The sequence below is a fragment of the Miscanthus floridulus genome, chromosome 10 (assembly GCF_019320115.1).
Source record: "Miscanthus floridulus cultivar M001 chromosome 10, ASM1932011v1, whole genome shotgun sequence".
In the NCBI taxonomy this organism is placed as follows: domain Eukaryota; kingdom Viridiplantae; phylum Streptophyta; class Magnoliopsida; order Poales; family Poaceae; genus Miscanthus; species Miscanthus floridulus.
The window spans coordinates 67,014,760-67,026,700 of NC_089589.1; the positions used below are offsets into that span (position 1 = coordinate 67,014,760).

Sequence of the window (11,941 nt, forward strand, 5' to 3'; positions counted from 1 at the left end):
TTTTTAATATGTACTTGAACTTGTAGACTTTTACATAATCCAGAAATTATTTCAATTGGAATATTAAAAGCTTCCTTTGCATGCTAAGTCGGCTACTTATTGGCTTAGAAATAAAAATTGTAAAACTACAACTGGTCTATATTTATTGGGACATCAAACGCTACTAAAAATTTTGTTTGGTCAAGGTAACCTAGTAAACATACTCCTAAAACTAGTTAGTTCAGTTATTCCTGATCCACATAGAATCCAACCGACCTCCTGTGTGGGCCCCACGGAGGTTCTTTCTTTGGTCAGCTCTTCCTTCAAATAGGAGGCTTTTAAGCTTTGACCTCTGTTGTCTAGTTAACCTAATCAGCATTCCCACTAGCACTAAGACTACTGATAGAGGCACCGGTATAGATATTTGATAATTGTGCTTGTTAGTTCCAAGGGGCCAGTTTTTTTTTTTTTTTTTTTTTTTTTTTTTTTGGTTCCAAGGTCAAAAAAAATTCAGCTTCCTACGCCACTGTGAACGCAAGGAGGAAAGCTGCAAAAGGTGAAGCCGAAAGCAACACGGCAGAATCGTTCTCGCCCCATCTTTGTGCCTGCGGTTCTCTTTCATGCGCAACCCTCTGTCTTTTCAGAAATTGCATGGATGGTACTGAAATTATACAACGTTATTAGAAAATTCTGCCGTGGGATTTAGGCTATATTGAGTAAGGTACGCATGCAGCCTCTGTCTTTTCAAAAACCGCGTAATACTTTGAACAATTTTTCATTTCAGTGTGTCTTCGTTGGACCATTTCTATGCATTCGATTCTGTAGCATGTTCTTCAGAAATTTTATGCATCGTCGTGGGAATCCCAAACACCCTGAGGTCGATTCTGCAAAACTGCACCGGTCTACAACTTTGTCCGTTATCCCTGCCCCGGTGCCCCCGGCTCCTCCTGTCCTGCCGACTTCCACACACACGCAAACGCGGCTTTGAAGGAAGGAAGCTGCAGCAGCAGAAAGGAAGGAGAGAAAGATGGTAACTGAAAAAAGAAATCCTAAACAAGAGAGGAGCAGAAACTGAATGAAACAAATCCATGGGATTTGGAGCGATAATAGTTGTTCAAACCCTTTTCTATTCTTTCTCTCCGTCGTCATCGATCGCTTGCCTGCTTTAACATTCGTTCCTTGTCCGGGGGGGATTTGGTGCGAGCCAGCAGGAGCGAGCGAGCGTGCGTGCATGCCTGCAGACAGCGGCAGCCTGCCGGTGCCGGCCGGGTGCAGCGCATCGCATCGGACCAGTTCCTCCATGGACAAGGAAAGCATGCCGCTTTATTAGATTTCAGACAGACTCCCTTGCTTGCTTCCGTGTTCCGTCCGTGTCCACGTCGATCGCCTCCTCCTCCTTTTGCTGCTCACTCATCGTCATCACCAAGTATATAAGCGCGCACACACAGGCATGCGTGGTGTTAGTGCCTTGGAAAGGGAAGCCATCTCAGGTGCCCGCGTTTGACACGGCGAGAGAAGGAGAGGTGGCCTTGTTGGACTTCGTTCTAGAGAAGAGAAGGATCGGAGGTGGTTTCAACTGTATGATGCGTGACTAGGAAAGGGAGGCCACGTTTGGGAGTTTGGAGTAAATGGTGAGAGGGACTTGAGCAGGAGGAGGAAGGTGGTAGCTGGGAGCCTGGGAGACAGCGCGCGGCGGCCTCTGGGCGCTCTGCTGCAATTCTTAGTCTTCTGCGACGGCTACAAGAGCAGAGGAGCTGCGTTTGCATGGGAGCAGGCGAGAATTCTGCACCAGGTGATTTTCAGAGCTTGCGATTCCATGTATTCCTGCTCAGGCTTCGCATTTAGAATTCGTGGTGCCCTGTTCTCCTGTTCGAGCCTGCTAGTTTTTTTTTTTTTTTTTTGTGAAGCGTGTATTTGGAGAATACGTTTTCCTTGTCTGTCTTGCTTGCTAGTAGAAATTTCGGGGTTTTCTGTTGATTTGAGTAGTTGCGACCCGGCCAAAGAAAGCTTATTTTCCGTTTCTGAAGTGATAAGAACTGAATTGCCCTGCCTGTGATCATTTCACATTTTGCATCTTCTCTCGCTCTGTTTTCAATTTTTCATTCATGGCTTCCTACTTCTCTGAAGGGGGATTTTAATTTTACGATTGACTACCAGAGGAAATTTGATAAATCCAGTGCGTGTTGACACTGCACTTTGTTCCCATTTTTTTCCTAGTGTTAAAGTAAAAGCTAGATATTGATAGTTTGCTGCTGGTGTCTAAATATGTGTAATGCCATTCTGAATTTCAAACTTTCACATGTCTGTAGTCATCCATATGTCAGGAATTCAGTTTTTCCTTGAAATTCCTTCAGTCTTCTTGGTGTGAAAATAGCACTGCCAATCTCACCGTATTCAACGGAGTAACATTCCCACCATGACTGTTGTTTGACTCGCACCTGTTAAAGTTAGGCACGGAAGCAAATTCAGCAGCCCACAACGTGACAGGAAGTCAGGTCATCTTCCAACAAGTCAGTCTGAAATCTGTGTCCAACGACGCCACATTAGAAATTAGAATTTATTACGTTCTGACCACTTAGGCAGGACTGGAGGAGCAGTCATGTATGCTCGGCCTAACCAAATTGAACTGTACAGTGCCATGGTTTATCTGTATCAGTGTGCCAGTAACTGCAAATAGAGCTTACGCCTTCGCACATGCGAAAAGCTTACTTCTTTGCAGATCTATTGCATCGTGTCTTTTGGTTTTTCCGCTCGGTCTTCATATATCTGAATCGAGATTGGAGTGTAATTCTTGGAGCTTTTCTGGTGGCAGCTTGCTAGCATGGAACCGAGGAGGTTAGAGCGGTTAGTGTCCCTGCTCTGCTGCATTGCGGCAATCACATGCAGGCTACACGCACAAGCTCAGGCCCAAACAACTCTGCAACACACCAAAAGCTCAACTCACACTGGAGCAGGTGACTAACTCCTCATTTGTATCATATCATAGATAAACCTCGCAAAATCTATCGCAAGCGGTAACATGCAAGATAGGTTTACTTAGAATAAAAATCTTTCAAGAGGTTAACTGTTCTACTAGTTGACATTGTGCTTATCTGTACTGCATTATTCTTTCATGTTGTTTGTACAGTTCTATTTGACATTTTTCTTGTCGGAAGTATATGTGAATATGGTACCTTATCTTTGTTGCTTGGGTGATCAGTGGGTAGGAATTTGTCAGAGTTGGGAAACAGATCAGAGAGTGTGCTCTCAAGAAGAACGAGGAGAGTTGATCCTCTTGAAGGACTGAGGAAATATGAGGGAGGGTACAACATCACTGACAAGCACTACTGGAGTGTAAGCTCTCTGTGCTTCTCTAAACTCTGAACATACCATTTTATCTGAACTCTGAACATACTATGCAGCCTTTTAGATACTGAGCGTATTATAATACGAAATATGTATTAAAAACATAATCATAGTACTTTTCTTCAATGTGCAAAAATCACTTTGTATATTGATAGACATAACATTAAATCCATGCCAGGATTAAAACTGATCATTGTCTTGTTTACTTTTCCAGTCGGCCATATTTACAGGTAGATCTGGATATGTGATGTCAGGATTATGGATTATCGGTGGCATCATTTTTGTTGTAGTTCTTCTCGTCTCCAAGATTTTCTTCCCAAAAAAGAAAGAAAGATACACTGACTTCGACTATTTCCTTGAGAGATATCAAATTTTGACTGTGATACTCTGTATCCTCCTTACAGTTTTCGTCATGTAAGCTGCGGTGTTACACCAAGAATAATCTAAATTTCAGCTGTATAATTGTTGCTCTTCTGCAAACATATGAAGCAATGCAGTTATTAATCTACTCTGGCATTTTATTTGCAGAGTTTCTTCAGCAGTTGCGCTTCGTGGCACGGTACAATTCCACTCAAGAGCAGAATCTGTGAAAGAGATAATCGGGACGACTGCACTTGAGGCTACAGCAACAATTTACAACATAACAGGTGCCATTGAGAAGATGCAGAACACATCAAAGCTGTACAACTACACCAGCCAAGCTTGGGATCATCTGAACTCCACAGTTGAGGCGCTCAACTCCGAAGCCGTGGAGATTCAGGCGAAGGCAGAGAAGAACATGCGCTTGGTTAGCAAGGGAAACAGGATTCTGTAAGAGCTTTTCACATCATAGCTAGATCAGTAGAGTGATGCTCCTTATGGTACTTCTTAATCAGCACTGGAACTAAGACATACAATGATTTTCAGGGAACTTGTGACAATTTTATGTGTGACACTGAATCTTGTCGCACTACTGGTGTTGCTGGGTAAGTGAATATGATGCAATATTTTTCAGTATGCAACATTTACCTTGCAGTCTTGCTAGTACAGCTGAATCTAACACAACTGCTTCTCTGAAAATTGCAGTAGGGAGGCCTCTAAGGCTGCAAAAGCTGTGTTGCTTGTGAGTATCTTACCTTCAGATTTCAGAAAACCCATCTGAAGATACAAATTGAAACCTTGTGTCCTCTCAGTTCTTTATGTCATTCTGATTACTTGGATCCGTGTGCATCAGGTGCATGGCCTTCTGCTGGATATTGACAGCCCTATTCTGGATGTACTTCGGTCTGTACTACTTCTTCGACAAGTTTGCCGGGGACACGTGTGTCGCCCTGGATGAGTACCAGTTGAACCCTCAGAACAGCACGCTGGGCACCATCATACCCTGCAGCGAGAAGCTCTCCGCTGACGTGATCCTGCACGACGTCGGTGCAGGCATCCATGACATCATTGACCAGGTGAATTCAAACATTTACACGATCAAATCAGAGTACCCGGTGAAGCAGCTGGACTACATCTGCAACCCCTTCACGGGACCGCCGCAGTACCAGTACAGGCCGGAGAACTGCCCCTCCGGCGCCGCCACCATCGGTGACATCCCGCAGGTGAACACAACAGTAGCTACAGTTCAGACTCCAGAACAAATGTGTATGTATGGTCAATTGTTGCTGATCTTGACATGGCGTTGCCTGCTGTCGTAAAGATCCTGAAGAGGCTGACGTGCTCGGACTTCGGCGGCGGCGCCAACTGCCGCCCGGCCGACCTCTCGTCGGCGATCGACTACGACAAGGTGCAGTCGTACACGAGCTCCATCCAGAACGTGCTGGACATCTTCCCGGGCACGGAGCGGCTGGTGAGCTGTGAGCTGGTGAAGGCCGGCTTCGCGGACATCGTGGGCAACCAGTGCGCCCCGCTGCGACGCGGCGCGCGCGCTGCGTGGGCCGCGCTCGCCGCGCTGTCCGCGTCCATGGTGTTGCTGATTCTGCTCGTGCTCGTGGCGACCAACGCGCGCCACCCAGGCGACGACCGTCTGTCCGTGCGGCACCTCACGTCGTCGACCAACTCGGAGATCTCGGAGGTGGAGTTCGCCGAGATGCACGCCAAGAAAGTGCGGATCAGGGTTGGGCCATGAGCTGACCCGACAAAGCTGACATCGGATTCTTTTTGCTGTTCTTTGCCATTTACAGAGAAGGGAGAGTTGAGGATAGATACTGCCGGCGGTAGAGACCGATCCGGAAGAGATCGTCCACCGCCGGTGCGCCAGTGTTGCTCAGATGTTTGGTTTTGTTCTCTCAGATGGTCTGGAGAATCCAGCCATTGTGTTGGTGCCTTGGTGGTATATAGGAAAAACAATTGGTCCCTGTATATGAAGTATGAACATAAATCTGCAATTGCAAAAGCATTGAAACATAACTGCTGCACAATTTGATCTTTTCATTAACAGTAAAAGGGTCTACAGGTCCATCAATGGCCTGTCGCGCAGATATATTCTATTCATTATACCAAGGATCTAATCTACGCAGGAGTTCGTTAGATTTCGTATTATGCTTTTCACAGCGGCAGGAGTACCTGTGATATGCTAAGGTAGTCTCGGTAGAAAATTTCATTACAGTTTTATCTACATTTATTAATAGGTTGCCACACGTAAGCATTCTTGATGATATGACAATGTTTTAAGAAAAGAGAGAAGAAATGGTTTCATAGAGATGAAGCTCTCTTAGTTTGGTTTTTAGATGAGTTATGAAATTAAATATCTATGAAACAAAAGAATAAAAGTATGTATTGAGAGATTATTTCATCCACATTTTATTGTATTTCGTATTCTTGTAAATAATGCTATGAAATTCTTCATTGAGAATGGACAAAGTAAATAATCGCTTTGCAGGTTTAGAGCAATCCCTCATCCGCACCCTTGACATCGTGCGGATTGGGGGAATCCCCGCTTTCAACCATCACATCGGCCTCAGCGTGCGCACAACCACCCTCACGCCTCGCATCATGGTTCTACACGCTGCCATATGTAAAGGTGTAAATGGTACCAATATTTTTCTTACCGGCAATCTAACCAGAGAATTTTAGATACTAAATGTATAAATCGTATTTGAATCTAGATATTTAATATCCATACTATATTGAAATATTCAAATTCAATATATATACCGCCGGCGGCAAAAAGAATATAGCCTATTGCCAAGTTGAATTGTTCCCTACGGATAGTGCCCACGGGCACTTGCCCCACTCATCGAGATATAGGGCCTGTTTGGTTGGTGTCATAGTTTGCCACGTCTCATCTTCGGCGAACTGTGGTAAGTAAAATCGAAGCCATACATGTTGGATATATTATGGGCTTGGCTCATATAATATTTAATAAATCAAATAAAACTCTATGGCCCGTAACATTAAGCGTCGTATGTTTTAATATCGTACGAGATTTTGACTGAACGTTGACTCAGCTTATTTGGTTGGAAATTATCCATCTTAATTGAGAAGCTGAGAAAAAGACACAGGAGTGCCATGCGCGCGCGCCGCCGCCGCCGCCGTCGGCCGGGCCAGGCCGTGGGCGTGGCAGGCGGCGAGCGAGCGGACGGGCGTGGCCTGGTTTTGCCACTTAATCCACATAATTACGGGAGTTTCTCTCTTTTATGGTAGAGGCGAGTTGATTGCGCCAGTTACCGTCTCTTCGTGTCTCCGTCTCCAGAGTTCCTTGGCTGGCTTTCTCCCTCCCCGCCGCAGGCATAAAAGTAGAAGTCCTCCGTTAGTCCAATCTTCCCTTCGCTTCCGAGAGACCACATCTCAGTCGTCCTTTGGTTTTCCCCGTCCCGTACCTCTGCGCGCACGGAGCAACGGGAGAGCAGGTGTGAAAGCTCTAGTTTGGTTTTGGTTAATTGATGAAATCCTAAGTGCTAACCTAGTTTTTCAAAGTGATTATGAGATAGGTAGCACTACTCCAAGTGATGAAGCAATGGCGAAGATCATGACGATGGTGATGGCATGGTGATGATCAAATGCTTGAACTTGGAAAAGAAGAAAGAGAAAAACAAAAGGCTCAAGGCAAAGGTATAAATATTAGGAGCCATTTTGTTTTAGTGATCAAGACACTTAGCGAGTGTGATCACATTTAGGATCGATAGTCGTACTATTAAGAGGGGTGGAACTCGTATCGAAATGCGGTTATCAAAGTGCCACTAGATGCTCTAACTCATTACATATGCATTTAGAATCTAGTGGAGTGTTAACACCCTTGAAAATGTTTGTGAAAATAAGCTAACACATGTGCACAAGGTAATACACTTGGTGGTTAGCACATTTGAGCAAGGGCAGGAAACTTCACCGGCGCCCTAGACAGAAAAGACAAGGGGTTCACAGAGTGACCGGACGCTGGTGGTGTAGTGACCGGACGCTGGGTTCAGAGTTCGGTCAGTAGCAGCAGTGAGCACGCATCTCGGTCTTGTGACCGGACGCTGGTGCGAAGAGTGACCGGACGCTGGCAAGGTGCGTTCGGTCAATGCTGACGTACACTGACGTGTGGTGCACAGTGGAGACATTGAGTGACCGGACGCTGGGTGAGTCCGGTCGAGCATGACCGGATGCATCCGGTCGTGAAAATTCGTGTTTGGAACCTTACTAGAAACGACCGGACGCTGAGGTCCAGCGTCCGGTCACTTTCTAACTGACGCGTCCGGTCATCAATTGACCGTTGTAATCGGGCGATCGGCGTTTGAAGCCGATGACACGTGGCGCACATTGCATGACCGGACGCTGAGGTCCAGCGTTCGGTCAATTTGACCGGAGCGTCCAGTCGGCCCGTGTTCAGTGCAGTGAGGAGCCCAACGGCTCTATTTCGTGGGGGTTTCTATTTAAGCCCCATGGCCGGCTCAAGCTCACTCTCTTGGCCATTTGCATTGACATAGCAATCTTGTGAGCTTAGCCAAAGTCCTCCCACTCATCTCCATCATTGATTCATCATCTTTGTGAGATTGGGAGAGAATCCAAGTGCATTGCTTGAGTGATTGAATATAGAGGCACTTGGTATTCATGTTTTGCTGCGGATTTCGCTTGTTGCTCTTGGTGGTTGCCACCACCTAGATGGCTTGGTGCAGCGGTGGAGGATTAGCACGAGTTGGTGATTATTCGTGGCCATCTCCGGTGATTGTGAGGGGATTTGTACCTTCCCCGGCGGAGCGCCGAAAGGTAACTCTAGTGCATTGCTCGTGTCATTGAGTTACCTCACTTGTGGGTAGGTTCTTGCGGTGTCCAATCGTGTGGACGAGGTTTGTGCAACACCTCTTAGCCGCCAAACCACCAAGTGTTGGTCGACACAATGGGGACGTAGCGTGTTGGCAAGCATGTGAACCTCGGGAGAAAATCAGTTGTCTCTTGCCATTTGGTATTCTCCCAGTGATTGATTTAATATTCACCTTGTGATTGGTTCACTCCTCTATACGGCGGTATAATCACCCTACTCACTTATTTATATTCTTGCAAACTAGTTGTGGCAAGCTCTTTAGTGTAATTAGAAGTGAGAGCTTGCTTTGTTATTTTAAGTTCATCTAGTGGAGCTCTTTAGAGTAGCAAGATTGAGAGTTCTTAGTGAGTAGTAACTTTGCAAGTTGTGTGCCTAGGAATCATTGCAACTAGAATTGTTGGATAGGTGGCTTGCAACCCTTGTAGAGCTAGAGCAAGTTTGCTTTTCACTATTTGTCATACTAATCAAATTGCTCTAGTTGATTTGTAGATTTTTAAATAGGCTATTCACCCCCCTCTAGCCATATTAGGACCTTTCAAGTGGTATCAGAGCCGTGGTCACCATTTGATTGAAGGCTTAACAACCGCGGTGTTAAATTATGGCTCAAGTTGTGTTCAACCATGTGAGGGGCAAACCACCGTTCTTTAATGGCACATGCTATGATTAATAGAAGAGAAAGATGAGGATATATCTTGGTTCAATCAATGATCAAGTATGGGAAGTGACCGAGAATGACTATGCTATCATTGATCCCGATGATCCCACCAACCAAGATAAGATCAACAACCAATGCAATACAATGGCTCTCAACACCATATACAATGTCATTGATTCCAAGGTGTTTGAGCAAATCAAGGATTGTGAAAGAGCAAATGAGGTGTGGAAGAGATTGGAGGAAACTTATGAGGGCACACCGGCGGTGAAGAGTGCCAAATTGTATATCCTCAAGGATAAATTGACAAGCTTCAAGATAAAAGAAGATGAGAGCATTCCGGAGATGTTCCATCGTTTGCAAGTGATTGTCAATGATTTGAAGGCATTGGGAGAGAAGATCAAGGATGATGATGTCTCTCATCGATTCTTAATGTGCCTACCTCCAAGATTTGAGATATTGAGATTGCTCATCATAAGAGGAGGATTGAAGGAGATTATCCCCAATCAAGTACTAGGTGATGTCATGACACAAGAGACATACCATGTGGAAAGGGAGGGGGATGACAAGGAGGACAAGAAGGAAGAAGAGGACAAGAAGAAGAAGAGTGCAGCATTTAAGGCTAGCTCATCATCATCCAAGAACAAGGGCAAGGCAAAGAAAGAATCAAGTGATGATGATAATCTTAGTGACATTGATGATGAAGCCATGGCTCTATTTGTGCGCAAGATGGGCAAATTCATGAAGAAGAAGGGCTATGGTGCAAGAAAGAGAAGAGATCACACCAAGAGCAAAGAGTATGGGAGAAGATGCTACAATTGCAAGAGCCCTGATCATGTTATAGCAAATTGTCTCTACAATAGTGATAATGATGAAGATGAGAAGAAGAAGCATAAGAAAGATAAAAATAAAAAGAAGGAGAAGAGAATGACCTTCTAAAAGAAGAAGAAGGGTGGAGGCTATGTAGTCACTTGGGATAGTGATGGTTCCTCGGATGGTGATAGCTCTAGTGATGATGATAAGAAATCTATCAAGAGAGCACTAGCAAGTATCACCATCAATAAGAAGCTCTCCATCTTTGACACTCCATCGACATGTCTCATGGCAAAGCCTACCAAGGTAAATTATGATGAGAGTGATGATGATGAATGTGAAAGTGACTCTTATAGGAATGATAATGATGATGATGAGGATGAGGAGTACACTAAGGAGGAGCTCTTGGACATGTGTGAGCAAGTGCATACTTGCAATGAGATGAAGAGAAAGGAGTGCAAAGAATTACGCAAGAAAGTAAAATTTCTTGAGCAATCCTTTGATGAGCTCAATGCTACTCATGAGAGGCTAATGGAAGCCCATAAGAAGCTTGGCAAATCTCACTCTAAGCTTGAAAAGGCTCACTCATCTCTCATTGAGCAAGTCAAAGTGGAGGAAGCCAAGAAAGAGCGAGTGATCATATCATGTGATGTGGGACTAACATGTGATCTTATTGATGAGTCCATTTTAGTTGCTCCCACTAACCCCTCTTGTAGCACTACCACTTCTACTTCACCCTTGAGTGATGGAATCACTTGTGATGCCTCACTAAAAGTGGAAAATGAGACCCTCAAGAAGGAGGTGAATGAGCTCACTCGTGCCTTAGGCAATGCCTATGGTGGTGATGCCCGCTTGCTAAAGTGCTTGGGTAGCCAAAGGTTCTCTCTCAACAAAGAGGGATTAGGCTATACCTCCAATAAAGGTAAGGCAACCTTTGTCACTCCCAAAGCTAGCTTTGTGAAGGGCAATGGTCGGTTTTGCAATAGATGTAAGCAAGTTGGGTATATAGAGCAAAATTGCAAGACTAACAAGAACAAGCTACCTAATGTATCCTCAATTAAATTTGATTCTTGTTACATGCTTTTTAAGGGTGCCAATGGTGTGAAGGCTAAGTTCATTGGTACACCAATTGTGGGCCCAAAGAAGAAGGCCATTTGGGTACCAAAGACCTTGGTAACTAACCTTCAAGGACCCAAGCAAGTTTGGGTACCTAAAAGGAATTGATCCTCTTTTGTAGGTCAATTATAAAGCCAGAGGAAGGCATTGGGTGCTTGATAGTGGGTGCACACAACATATGACCAGTGATCCAAGAATGTTCAATTCAATCAATGAAAATAAGAGCAATGGGATTGATAGTATCACATTTGGTGACAATGGCAAAGGCAAGGTCAAAGGGCTTGGTAAGATTGCAATATCCAATGACTTGAGCATTTTCAATGTGCTACTAGTAGAGAGCTTGAATTTCAACCTATTGTCAGTAGCTCAATTATGTGATCTTGGTTTCAAGTGCATATTTGGTGTGGATAATGTAGAGATCATAAGTGTAGATGGCTCTAACTTGATATTCAAAGGATTTAGATATGAGAATCTATACTTAGTTGATTTCAATGCTAGAGAAGCTCAATTGACAACATGTTTGATCACTAAGTCTAGAATGGGTTGGTTATGGCATAGAAGGCTTGGTCATGTTGGAATGAAACAATTGAACAAATTGATTAAGCATGACTTAGTTAGAGGCTTGAAAGATGTCACATTTGAGAAGGATAAGCTATGTAGTGCATGTCAAGCCAGAAAGCAAGTTGGTAACATACATCCTAAGAAGAGCATGATGAGCACATCCAAGGCATTTGAGTTGATGCACATGGACTTGTTTGGACCAACCACATACACTAGCATTGGAGGAAACAAATATGAATTTGTGATTGTGG

The 11,941-nt window shown here is 44.5% G+C and overlaps 1 protein-coding gene across 1 annotated transcript; it reads left to right on the plus strand.

Moving 5' to 3' along the window:
• The first annotated feature begins 921 nt into the window (after positions 1-921).
• LOC136486700 (uncharacterized) lies at positions 922-5,715 on the plus strand. Its single transcript, XM_066483658.1, has 9 exons — positions 922-1,771; positions 2,792-2,933; positions 3,179-3,312; positions 3,539-3,738; positions 3,853-4,134; positions 4,231-4,289; positions 4,390-4,426; positions 4,538-4,907; positions 5,006-5,715. Exons 2-9 carry the CDS (start codon positions 2,801-2,803, stop codon positions 5,432-5,434), a joined length of 1,644 nt encoding a protein of 547 aa, XP_066339755.1. The 5' UTR covers positions 922-1,771; positions 2,792-2,800; the 3' UTR covers positions 5,435-5,715.
• The last annotated feature ends 6,226 nt before the right edge of the window (positions 5,716-11,941 follow it).

Coding starts and splice junctions, on each gene's coding strand:
- LOC136486700 (XM_066483658.1), top strand. CDS start 2,801: ATGGAACCGAGGAGGTTAGAGCGGTTAGTGTCCCTGCTCTGCTGCATT. Junction 2,934..3,178: donor CTCAACTCACACTGGAGCAG/GTGACTAACTCC, acceptor TTGGGTGATCAG/TGGGTAGGAATTTGTCAGAG. Junction 3,313..3,538: donor CTGACAAGCACTACTGGAGT/GTAAGCTCTCTG, acceptor TTACTTTTCCAG/TCGGCCATATTTACAGGTAG.